Source organism: Mus pahari, chromosome 10 (assembly GCF_900095145.1).
Source record: "Mus pahari chromosome 10, PAHARI_EIJ_v1.1, whole genome shotgun sequence".
Taxonomy (NCBI): Eukaryota; Metazoa; Chordata; class Mammalia; order Rodentia; family Muridae; genus Mus; species Mus pahari.
The window spans coordinates 83,632,378-83,645,987 of NC_034599.1; the positions used below are offsets into that span (position 1 = coordinate 83,632,378).

General features: G+C 42.6%; 1 protein-coding gene across 2 annotated transcripts in view; it reads right to left on the reverse strand.

Moving 5' to 3' along the window:
• Positions 1-5,956: 5,956 nt before the first annotated feature.
• The window catches only part of Minar1 (membrane integral NOTCH2 associated receptor 1), a 30,948-nt gene continuing 23,294 nt past the window's right edge, over positions 5,957-13,610 (reverse strand). Inside the window, exons 3-5 of one of the 2 annotated variants that reach the window (XR_003844648.1) lie at positions 11,589-11,843; positions 11,162-11,227; positions 6,535-6,620 (exon numbers count right to left, since the gene is read on the reverse strand). Coding sequence is in view for 1 of the 2 variants with exons in the window: in XM_021207871.2 (XP_021063530.1) it covers positions 6,423-6,620; positions 11,589-11,843 (453 nt within the window). In the remaining variant the exon portion in view is untranslated. Of the gene's footprint in view, positions 6,621-11,161; positions 11,228-11,588; positions 11,844-13,610 lie in introns of both variants that reach the window. The other variant, XM_021207871.2, reaches the window with a different exon arrangement.

The window sequence follows — 13,610 nt, forward strand, 5'->3', positions numbered from 1 at the left end:
GACATGGATATGGTGGATGACTAAATGGAAACTTTTCCAGACACAGGTATGAACTCACAGCCATTGTAACAGCATTCACAGACCTACATAAGTTCAAGCCAGACAAAATCCCAGCACAGAGAGGGAAGTTAGTCATGAAATCCCACCCCCAGATAAAGTGCTGGTGGCTGCTGGAAGAGGAACAGACTTTTCCTTAAGGGAGTGGTTCTTGGCATATTAACCTTATTCCAGTGGAAAGCCACACGTTCAAGAATGCCTGGGTAGTGAAGCACAAATTTAAATTGATGGGCTTTAAAAAAAAAAAAAAGACACAAAGTTGGGAGTTGTGTGGGTAGGGAGGTGAGGGTGGTTCTGGGAGGAATTGGAGGAGGGGATGAATGAAATTCTCAAAGAACTAAAAACAGAAAAAGTCAAACCAGAATGCACCAAGAAGATCAAACACTATGACCAAGGTGGCTTCATTCCATAGATGCAATTTGATTCAGCGTGCACAGATCAATAAGTGAAATACTTCAGTAGACTTAAGACTAGAAATCATGTGATCATTTCAATAGAAGTACAAAAGGCTTTTGACGAACTTTAACATCCTTTCACAATTCAAAACCTTGAATAAACTAAGAATAGAAGGAATACCTCAACATAATAATAAATGTTATATATCACAAGCCTACAGCCAATATTATATAAAATGGTGAAATACTGAGAACACCTTACCTAAAGTCTGGAAAAAGATAAGGATACACATTCTCTCGACTTTTGTTCAATATAGTTTTTTTTTTGTTTTTGTTTTTGTTTGGTTTGGTTTGGTTTTTTGAGACAGGGTTTCTCTGTGTAGCCCTGGCTGTCCTGGACCTCACTTTGTAGACCAGGCTNGCCTNGAACTCAGAAATCNNCCTGCCTCTGCCTCCNNAGTGCTGGGATTAAAGGCGTGTGACACCATGCCCGGCCGAATATAGTTCTTTTAAATTTCCTTTTGCAAAAAAAAAAAAAAAAAATGGATGCACTGGAGATTATTATATTAAGTGCATGAAGCTACACTCAGATAAACATTGCATTTTCTCTCAATGTAGATTCTTGATTTAAACCTATACATGCATGTATATTAGAAGATGGTTATGAGAGAGGTAGATCACCTTATGAAAGGGAAAAATAGGACCCAATAGCATACATGTGACGTGAAAGTAGAAAAGGGGACTAGCTAGTCATATGGAAAGCAACCAGAGTGGGGCAAAGCACACAGAAGAGGACAATGAGAAAGTAATAATAGGAACACTCTATGGTGGTACACCAGCATGAACGTGTCATAGTAAAACCTACTGCTTTGGGTGCTATCACAAAAATTATTTTAGATTTTTATATCATTTAAATCTACCTAAAAGAACACTTCACAAGATAGGATATCCATTGGGCTAATAAATGCAAAACAGCAAATTCCATTATTCATCATGGTAATATTTTATTTTATTATGTGCACAGGTCTCTGTGTGTCCAAGTACATGCATGACACAGTGCACATATAGAGGTCAGTAGAGAACCTCACATGTCAGTCCTAAACTTTTACCTTGTACGAGGCAGGATCTCTGTTGTTTAGCACTGTGCTGTACACCAGGCTGGCTGGCCCGTGAGTTTCCAGGGGTTCACCTGTCTCCATCTCCCATCTCACTATAGGAATGGGACTCGTTACAGATGCTCACTACCATGCACAGTTCAACAAGTGTTTTACCTGCTGAGCCAGCTTAGATATATCTTAAAAATAATGATAGGTCACTGAATACCCATTACAATGAAAGAGACTCTACACCCTGTTAGAAAGAATGTAGCAATTGAGCCTCCATATATAAACCCAATAACAGAGCCTATTTCAGAACTGCATGTAAGAAGTCTTCGGCACTGTGTCTTAACATTTAAGCATCTCTCATGACTTAGAAGTCATATTACAAAAAAAAAAAAAAAAAAAAAAGGTACATGAAGAATATTCATAACCCCAAGCCCTTTCTCCTACAAGCACCAATATTCATCTCTCAGCACATATTGACTGGAATTGTGGGTCAATTCCAATTAACTGAAGTACTCTTGAAGGTTGGACCTGAATATCTATTCATTAGTAGAAAGAAGAGATAAATGATGATATATGCATCAGTTTCTGAAACAACAGGAAGCTGCTAGTGGAGCTATCCTTCACATATGTCATACTGAGTGACTGATGACGGTTTTCAGTAAGGTTTCAGTAGGGGTGAGGTAGGAGGGGAACTAGACTGCTCAGATATTTTGATTTTTACTTCAGAATCATCCAATTTGAGAAACAGAATCAAGACAGGCAGTTTATAACACGTTCGTAAACTGGAACCATGTAGTTTATGGATAAAATAAAGTCTCCGTGCAGGTTGCTGCATATTTCCATTTATTTTGATTATATTTGGAGAGGCAGATTTTACACGATAGCTTCAAACCAACATTAACCAAATTTTACACGAGCCATTTGAAAAAAGATCTAAAAATGTGCTTAGTTATTGGTATTATATAACGTTTATCAAGCACCAAGAGTGTGCTGAGAGCTGTACAGAACAAGCACAAAGACACAGTCCCTGCCTTCATAGAACCCCCCTCAGGTCTTCACGTAAACCTTTGCCTTACATTTCACACTCTATTGTTCATAAGGCATAAATAAGGAAGGTTGCTGCATTTCTCAGTTACTTAATAAATATCTCATACTCTTCAGTTATACCAACAGTTACTCAAATCTTTCCATTAAAATACAAATTTCTGTAGTACAATATATAGTATATAATGATTTGGTATTCACACAATTGACCACAATATTCTTGTAGGTTTGGCTATAGTTATAATAGGAAACATGTTGAATTCCAACATTTAAAAATTCTTCATACCATTTGACCATTAGCAGAGGGGCTTAGTGCAAAAATACAAACAAACAGGTAAGATGTCACTGTTCACAAAATGCACACTGCTTGTGTCTGACAAGGAATTAAGACAATGGCAACAATAGTACAGATATTCAGAATACTGATTGTTTTATCATCTCTATTAAGCTAGCCTTGCAGTTATTATTCACATGGATGCATGCCCTAAAATAATAAACAATTTATGATTAGCTAGCAGCAGATGGTGTGTGATTGGCTTCTTTGTGTCAGTAGTTTAAACAAGGGTGTACTGGAATAAGGTACCTGATAGCAGAGAGTGGAAAAGTTCTTTTGATTGGTGATTGCTTTTCTGCAAGGCTGTTTTCGAAACAATTTCAGATCATTAAAAAGATAAAAATGATTCTGAATTTCATCATTGGCTAGAGACATCTGAAAAAACAATCCCTTCAATGGTAGAGTTATCTGATTAGTTATTTAAATGCAAAAGAAAGAAAGAAAGAAAGAAAGAAAGAAAGAAAGAAAGAAAGAAAGAAAGAAAGAAAGAAAGAAAACAGGGAGGGAGGAAGGGGGAGAGAGAGAGAAAGAAAGAAGAAAGGGGGAAAGGAGGATGGAGGGAGGACAAGAAAGGAGGGGAGGACAAGAAAGGAGGGAGGGAAAGAAGGAAGGAAGGAAGGAAGGAAGGAAGGAAGGAAGGAAGGAAGGAAGGAAGGAAGGAAGGAAGGAAGGCAAGTCAACAAAACTGGAGTGAATTTGTAACATGCAGTGACTTTAAATTTGGGTATGAAACATGTACATTTTATAAAGACAGAAGGCCAGTCAGTCACCTTTACCTTGGGGCTGTTGCATTGCAACAGGAGATGAGAGAGACATATTATACTGAGGGATGTATACTTTTCTGTCAAGTAAACTTTGTCTTGCTTCATTATGAGTCTTGAGGGGTTAGGGGAACTAGGAAGAGTCTAGGATATAAGAAAATCAAGTCGGTGTCAAAAGGAAAGAGATCTAATTATAAACATCATCTTTTATGGATTCTGAGACCAGGCATCCATGGCCTCAGAAGCATGGCAGAGGTGTGGTTCATCAGCGCTAGACTTGGTACCACCTGCTTGGGGATGGCCACTTTCCAGAGAAAACCTCCAGTCTTACCTTGACCTTTATGGTCTGGACCGTGCTTTCCGTATGGGACCACCCTGAGTTGGACTTAAGAGCAAGGTTGCATTTATTTCTTTGCCTACTTCCCCAGAAATGAAAAGGATATGAGGAAAATTCTACAGAATCCATTCTCTTCTATTCTTGAATTAGTCTTATAATTATCTGATCTACATAGGGCCCATTAGAAATAGATTTGCCCTAGGGCAGTGATGATGAGTGGACTGTGATTGGCTTCATTTTATCAGCAGTTTCCATCACAGCAGTGCCATCTGGCCTCCATAATCCCACCTGTCAGAGGGAGGAGTCAGGCTGGGATCTGACAAGACTTTTTTTTTTTAATCCAAGAAGAGTTCGTCTCAGATGTTGAGCAAGCCACAGAGCAAGAAGTTGAAAACTGTTCTTTCTGATACTTTGATAGTTTAATCCGTGGTGTGGGGCAGAGTGGTTACGTTCCAGTGTGGTATAGAGTCATTGCTTACAAGAGGGGTGGGGTGGATCAAGGACTCCAAAGGATGTAACCTAATATCCTTTCTGGAGTGAATAAACAACCTTATTTGAAGTGCCCAATCTAAAATAGAGCACCAAAAGACTAAACTTCTGACAACAGACATGTATATATATGTATGTATGTATTATGTATGTATGTATGCTTGAATGCATGCATGTATATGTGTGTGTATGCACTCATTTTCAATAAGTCCTCCATTCTAAGGCTTAAGTTTCAGTCACCTAATTGAAGACCATAAGTAAACATATCAATAAAAATAGATACCATGAAGACCTCTAAGAAAAAAGGTCCCCTACAGGTGAGAGAATCCATCCCTCATCTGTTAGCATTATAAAATGCACTGACTATTCTTGGCTAGGGACAACAGGGCCTGGTGCAGCAAGCTCGGCATTATTTGGAAATATTTAGGATGGATGCTGGACTCCTATTGCTTTAGAAACCAAAAGGCTTCTCAGATTCCACTTGCATAAAGTATGCACACTTCCCAAAGTGATTATTCTTACTACCAAAATGTGTGTACACTCCAGTTTGTTATTAAATAGATTAAAGGTTGCTAGTTTCTGACAACCATTTTTTATTTAATATGTAGTAAGACATTAGACACAGAAGTTGATAAGGAGTCTTTCTACCCAATTATTGTCAAAGCACCAATCAGGTGGGGACAGAGATCAAACTCTAATAAAATTACAACAGCTTCTTGAACACTTGAAAAAATCTTGCTCTCGATATTTACTTAGTAAAGACAAAAAATGAAACTCAGATATTTAGACATATAGATAAATGATTAAATAGATGCTTTTTTTTTTGCACTGCTGACAAATATTTAAAACTCTGGAGTAAATGTTGTAGTTGAAAAGACCTTGGTACCTTTATCTATTGAATAAGCATTCAAAATCTTTTTTAAAGCCACATAAATGGTTGATACCAGTGGTGGGCGGAAACCATGGTTTATAGTTAGAATGCTAAATTGTCACCATTGTCTCTGCTCTTCAAGGCACAAGGACAAGTTCCAAACTCTTCAGAATAGAGTATCAGGGACCACCAAGAGTTAGAAAATCAAGGAACAGAGCCACATGCCAGAGCTGGAACCAAAGATCATTTAGGGTGGCTGTGACCTTCAAATATTGAGCATACCCCAACCAGCAAGGCAAGCTTCCCCACGTCACTTTGGGGACAACAAGAAGATTCCCTGTCCTGAGTATCTTGATCCATTCTACAAAAAGGATACTGTGTATCATGCTTAGCTTGGAAGTACAGCTCCTTCTTGCCTGGGCCAAAGAAGAAAGCTGCCATCAAGAGCTGCAGCAATTCAGACGTTCTCCAGACAATGACAGAAGGGCAAGATGGAAGTCAATAGCCCTTGATAAAAGTCTGAGGAGAAGCCACGTTCTTGTGGACACACATCTAGTCACATCACCAGCAACAAACTTAGAGTGTTAAGGAAAGAGATCTCACCCCTATGCTCTTAAAAAAAAAACAAAAACAAAAAACAAAAACATTATGTCAATGTCAGTCAGCTCCTTCAAAGAGCAGGTATTGGATCTGTTCTGTATAACGTAATGCCCACCATGAATCACCATCCAAATGAAAGAATCCAACTTTTATTTACTGATAATCCATGGCATTCCTTATGTGGAAAAGGATATTGTACTTTTGGAAATATAGTCAGAGTGTAGCTATGTCAAAGCTTAACAGCTAGGCAGATGTCGTCTTTCCAGAGTCTATACTCTCTGGAGAGGACCTTCAGCACTATAGAAAAGCATCCAGGATTTTGTCTCTACTCCAGCAGACTGTAGCCACAGTGGGGCCAGCTTTTGAAATTACAGAGAGAGATTTTGGGAGTCAGGAGCTGCATTGCATGTAATGCTGAGTCCACAGGTTCAGGACTTCATCGTGCAGATCGGCACAACAATGACGAGAATGACCGTGCATGCAGCAGCAGTGATAAGAGCAGCGATCTTGCAAACCTTGGCTCGTCTGAATTCAGCTTCTTTCCGTTTTAGTAATGAATCATAGCCTGGAGTATAAATATCTTCCATCCAGTACTCTAAGTTGTTTGGGTTTAAAGATTCTTGGGTCTAAAAGCAAAGAGAAGGTATTAGAAGTTAATACTTGAAACCAGGTCTAAGACATCCTGATGATTGTCACTCCTGGAGCACTTAAAAATAGTCTGCATCATGGTAAGATGCTTCCCCACCAGGCCTGTGCCAGCAATAGGCTGCCAGGGACCCATTCCATACACCACAGCCTGCACTGGCTCCTCCCTCACTAAAACTGATGCAACAGCTTCAACACAGGGGAACCCAGGGGTCATCTCTACATAAGTATGCAAAACGGCTGAGACAAACAAGACTCAATCTCAAGGCTACATGACCTAGAGTGATCTGCCTCCACGGTAAGGGAAGCAAAAAACAAAAAAAAAATTTCATTAAAAACTATTTTCTACCAGAAGCCTCTAAGAACAGATCTGTTCAAATCAAGACTGTCTTGTCATCTTCAGTCAGTTCATTTCTCAGAGCTTTTACTGAAAATCAAAGGCACCTCCAGCTTAATCAAAATGGAAAATATTTCCATTTCAAGCATTTGCAAGAGCAAGTTAGAACACTGTTCAAAGTCAAGGACTACAGACTCATAGCAGACGGTCCCCACCCTGCTCGGTGATGATTCTACAGTAAGTGGCACTTCCCCCTAAAGCCAGCTCCTACAACAAATGCCTAGCCAGGATTAATGTATTGTCGGCAGAAGAAAGTATCACATTTAACCTACATTTCCCATGAACCCTATTGCACGGCGATGGCTATAATCTATTTCCATGAAGCAAAGCTGTGCTCTTGGTTTATGTCAAGCATTTAATAATGTGTCACACACAAAAATGCAACAACATATTACAGTCCCAAGTGAGGACACCTAAACCTCTCAATCATAAATCAAATACCATTTGTGAGTTGCTTGAGTTTTATACATATGAGCACGTTAACATTAATCACACAGAATTAAAAAAATAAAATAAAAAAATAAAACACCCCAGGCTTGCCACACTTCGTGGAGTGGGGGTGACTAGCGCGTCATTCCCCACCTGCCCTGCTATCTACTTTCTTCTGCATCTTGCTCTGTGCCTCTTGGAGCTGCAGTGCGGGCTCAGTCAAGGGAAACAAGAGGAGAGAAGGTTGGACTGATGGTCCTCCCAGAGTTCTTCCTTCTGGGTCATACCTGCCACCAGCTGGACTCCTACCAGAGTCTAACTGGCAGAGCTGTGCGCCATAGTGTGTTTCAGAAGCAGTTCCCTGTCCTTGACCCTTCAAACCCAAGAAAGGCCACAGCTCTTCTCTCCCTTCAGCGCTAGTGTCTGGGTATTGCGGTGGCTAATGCTGGCTCTCAACCTGCTCACGTTTACAGTGAACAATCCTCTTTACCAGCTTCCCATCATCCCTTTGGGCATACCATCTGCATACTGTAGGGGGCTGACAACCCACTGCCATTCAGCCTCAAGATTTCATCTCCCTACTGTTGATAACCATCATATATTTGGGGAGAGAGGGGGCCCATAGACTATGGACTGCAGGCCAGTTCTAGCTAGCCTCTACCTCAAAGTAGGTTTTCTACTTTTAAATCACTTAAGTAAATCAAGTGAGGATAACATTTAATGACATGTAAAAGAAAAAAACTGTATGAAATGCTAAATTTGACGCACAAAAACAAGGTTATCAGAGGAGTCAGGCCCATTCATTTACAGATCATCTGGAGCCACTCTGGTGCTACTGTGGGTAGGTGGGGCAGGCTGGACGACACTGTATAGTGGCAAGAGGTTAGAACTTACAAGGGCTGACTTCAACACTGTTAATAAATTCTGCAAGCTAGATGGAGGAGCAGAAGCCAGTGCAAGCTGCCCACAATACCCCAAATGAATACAGAATGTTCTCATTGGAGGGAAAGCCCATAAATGTTCTTGGAAGAAACTCCTAGGACCTAGTGTCCACTACCAGCACACAGAAGCCTCTCCCTGAAGCTGACCTAAACAGCTCGGCAGTGCCTAAGTTCCACTGTTTAGAATTTGTGTTGTGTGTTTGTGTCATTGCCCCTTAATACACATGCACCCAAACACACGCATATGCAAACAAGACTTACATATATATATACATGCATAGGTATACACAAGAAAGAGAGAGAGAGGGAGAGGGAGAGAGGGGGGAAAGGGGAAGGGAGGAGGAGAGGGGTGGGGAGAGGGAGAGGGAAAGGGAGAGAGGGAGGGAGAGGGGGAGGGGGATTGAAAGCTCTGTCCTTTATGAACACAGTTAGGCCCTGTTTGTTCTCCCTGACATGAAAACCCTTCACTTTTCCCTATCGGTTTTCCTGACAGAAAACCTCAAGCTGCCCTGGCACCTCACCACAGAGAGATAATCCCCAGGGATAGCACACACATACTCAGTTGTTAATTAGACCTGCGGAATGATGAAACACTCAAGGAGGAAGATCCAAGGTGGCCCTGTCTTGTTGGAATACTGACCTGACACATGAGTGCTGTGCCCAGGAAGATGAGGTTTAGGTGGGAGGTTAGACAGAACCTAGACAGAACCGTCCCTGCCTTACAACCTTGAAGGCAAACCCTGGCTGCTATGGCCAAACAAGCTGCTCTTTCCCCTGTTTTCCAGGAAGGATGCAGTACACACAGGGACCAACAGATCCTGTGCTTCATTCTCCCCATCATGGGTAGAAGGAACTCAGCCTCTTTTCATAGCTGTCTACACTTGGTTAGAAGTTAAGAGTCTGCCCATGAAATAAACTATTTTTAATTATTTTTTTTCCAATAACCTCAAGCAGTAATGGCACCATAGCACAAAGAGGTGATCCCCAGATTCCCAGGGACAGCACCAGTGGGCACACTCAGTTGTTAATTAGGCCTGCCAAATGATGAGAGCCAGGGCTACACCAGTGCCTACTTGATCTGTGGATATCACCAATGGATTTACATGAGGATAAAAATGGACCTGAGAAAGCTGTTGCAACGCTAACCTGGACCAACACTGGAATCTCTGCAACCAAACAAGCTGGAGCTTCGCTCTCTGAGGATGCTCTGTGTCTGCTCTGCCTTGCTACCAGCACATCCCCAGGCGATGGATGGGTGCTCTATCCTCAAAACATACACCCGGAGTCTCTGCCCTTCCATTGCTACACAGGCACCTAAAGCTCTGTAACCCAAATGTCCAGTTTTATTTTATTCTTTCTAATTTTATCGTTATACTTAAAAACACCAACTTACCCAAATTGTGTGTTTGTAAATACAAATCCCTCTCTCTCTCTCTCTCTCTCTCTCTCTCCCTCTCTCTCTCTGCCTAAACTTTCAAAATCTGTTTTCAAAGTCACCTTCAGAGCACCGTGCAATATTGCTTATTGAAACCTGTTGAGCTGTTTCTAACTCTGAGTGTTTTCTAACTGGCAGTTGTGATAACTCAAGACACTGATTCGAGGGTTGCCACATATAGCAAAGTTGCACAGAGGTCTGTTTGTGGGAGACCCAAGACATGGTCTAGCCTGCTTGTCATCAGGAAGATGACAGGAGAAACAGCAGCCCCAGGAGATAAATGGCATGTGGTATGCGTGGAGAGATTATATACATAGAGTACGCTAGGGGAGGGGAAGCTTAAAATGTTCCAGCTGCTGCCGCAGACCTGTTACCCAGGATTGGGCCAGGGCTCCCTTAAATTGCTACCATTCAGGAGCTCAGCTATTGCAAGCCTTTTGTCTAAGATGAAATTCTGTTAAACTCCTAACTACAGGAGAGGAGGGGAGGGGGAGGGAGAGAGGGAAGCGGGGAGGGGAATAGGGGGTTGGGAGAGGAGGAGACCTATTGCCCTATGGTCCAGTATAGACTTAGACCTCTTTAACCTGGACCAATTAATTCATTGAGCCTCCTGCTTCCATTGTTTCCTGCTTGGTAAATTAGAGGTGGTCATAGTAATGCCTGCCTCTCAGACAAATATGTCTGAAACCGAGAGATAGATGTGGAAAGTACCAAGTACATTGACTGACTTCAGCATCCACTACCAACTCCTGAGTACCATGTCTCTCAATATCTACTCAGTGCCAAGCCTTTTACATAGATTACATTCAATTCTCACAACGATGCTATTGATGTCAATAGTTAATCCCCACTTCACAAGAGAGACACCAAAGCTAAAGTAGGTGACATAAGTGTTCCAGGCCACACAGTGCTCTTTGGAAGCTTGGATTAGGCCTTGGTGCTGTTCAAATCCGGTGTCTTTTCTCTGCCACATGCTGTACCTCCCATACCCTCTTTGTATGGAGCAAGGCCAGGACCCAAGAGCCTGGTCACTGGGCGCCTACAGACAGCTGTCAGCAACCATATTTCAAATGGTTAGGCTGTCTGGAGAGAACTCATTCCCTAGGTTCTATGGCCTTGCTGTCCACACAGCGAAATCCACAGGTGGCCATGATGATTCCCTTACAGTGATGTGGAAACAGACAGTGCTGTGAGTGGAACCACCTAGAGCTGCCCACCAAAATAAAAAGTGCAGCCAAAACCCAGTCCTGCGGTGGGTGAACAAGAAAGCATGCCCTCTAGCCATATGGCATTCACAGACCTTCCAGGAATGGCTCTTACCTGGGGTGGCTCCGTATGGAAACATAATCCATAGCTTGGCTCCCATAAACATGCTTATCCCACGTGCTACATATGGAAGGAGAAATCAGCTTGTGTTTCATTAAACAGTTTGGCTCAGGTCTTGGGAGCAAAGATTAGAATTTGCACTTGGTTTTCAAAGCATCATTAGCAAATCAGACGGCCAACAAACACATAAAGCAAGGCCCCTCATTGTTAAATGCTTACAAACGAATAGGCAAGGTATAAACCCCCTTGTTTAAAATAGCAACTACAGTGAAAAAAAAGACCTCTCTGCTCTCTTGTTTATTAAGGTTTAGAAATCCATGGTAGGGACCCAGGGAGTTTAAAGGTTGAGAGAGAGAGGCCAGACTGACATCATCCATCGCCCATGACGGGGCTCCTCCCACCCAGGAACAGAGAGGCTCACCTGCAGGTCCAGAGCTGTCAGCTTGCCTTTGTCACCGGAGTTCCGAGAATATTCCTCTATGGTCCAAGAGGGCTGTCCCCGCTTCACCTCAGCTAGCTCAGTCAGCCGCATGTCTGTATACAGGGGGTTGCTCTTCATGTGAGCCTTGAGGGAGGTGGGGTAAGGATGAGGGCTGAACACCTGCTCCACCAGGAAGCCATCTTTGGGCTGCTTGGGCAATCTGTGCTGTGGGGGGATGTCATACTGCCTGTCTGCCTGCAGAAGGGCACAAAGATATCCAGAAAAGCCACAGAGATACCATCAGGTCTCACAGTGCATTTGAGTAGCTAGCCAGCTTTTTAAATCAATGAGGTCCCAGCAGACACCCAGGAAGCAACACGAATTTACTTAGGAACACGTACAATGTCTGCCTGTTTGGGAATTCTCTGAAGAGAGCTTCTGATCTTGATAATACCAATAAAATCACATGTTTCCACAACAAAAGTAAGTTCTTTATAACCTGTTCCTAACACCTTCTTTACCTGAAGTGACTCTGCTTGTGTAGTTGACCAATGGAGCTCAGAAAAAAAGACTCTATTATTTGTCCCAGGACACAGAGCTGATTACACTTGGGTTCTAAACCTAATAAGCTGGCTTTGGAGTCTTTGCTTGGCTCCTGCATGTTGACTTCTTTCTTTTCTGTCCCATTTTTTTACCTATACTCAGTGAGTAAACGACATGGGTCATTCTGCATGGAATTACCCAAAAGTGCTACTGAAAGCCTGCCGTGGAAGGGAGAAACTAAGCCAGATGGGGAGTGTCTAGTGACTCCCAGGTGACACGTGGCTCTCTCCGTGTATCTGTATCTGTATCTTAAGTGTGCCTATCTCTTAAGATAAAGGAGAAGCTTGGGCAGCAGTGTGGAGGTAGGAGAGTGTCTGAAATGGCTTAATGTCAATCATGCCCTCAGGCCTTGAGGCATATCACAGTCCTCTCTATTCTCGGTGAACTGCTAAGAACAGGGTCTCTGCTCTTTCTATTTTCACCTCGAGGCCACGGGGTTTCCACATAAATGATCCTCTAGCAAGAGCTCCATCATAAATGAGATGGTGTTTCTCTCTGTGATCTAATAGGACTGTGTACAGACCCTTTAGCCAGAACTTACCATGCTGACCTGTAACTGTTTGTCTGCCAGCCTGTCTCTCCCACTGGACTTTTGAGTTCTTCCAAGGCAGGGGAATGGCTTGTTTATGTTTTAGTTCTGGCTCAAAAACAATGATGTTAATAAATAGGGCAATCCATAAAGATTTGTCCAATGTTACAGCTCTGGGCATGTGAGAAAGGGAGAAAAGCCTTCTGTAATACAAAGAGGGGGAAAAATGTAATGGAGGCCACAGGACACACGGACACACGATGAGCAAATGTGGTAGCTGTGAGAGTGCCTATCACATCCCTGGATTTGGGCTAGATGCCCACATCTCAGTGCACCTCATCCACCAGCTCAGAAGCAATGGGTAAACCTCAGCTCTCAAGGCTTTGCAAGGAGGTACAGATTGGGGTAAGTCAAACAAGAAGATGGATGGATTTCCTTCTTATTTTCTAACCCATCAAGGCCCAGGAGCTTCTAAGAGGCTCCACTGGTTTTCTTTATTCCACTTACATCCCATTTCCCAGCCTTTGCAGAGCTCCTCAAGTAAGCAGATCATGCACAAAGCCAAGGGTGGCAGACATTCTCAGGAGGATAACCTTGGTCATAGCCACTGGGCTGACTGTATATCTGCCACTCTGCCTCGTGCCAGATGTGCAGCATCTCATACCACTGACTCGTTAACATTTCAAGCATCAGAACTGGAACTATCCCCGCTGAGGATGTGGAAGATCGGGGCAGAGAGTTTAAGAGATAGACTCAGTGCTGCCCACACAGCTATGGAAATGACAGAGCCAGGATTTAGACTCTCACGCTCCTAAGAATATCTCATCAAGGCCAGGCTTGTACCTGCTACTGATGGATTTTATCCTCTAAGATCGTAGTCAGTATATACA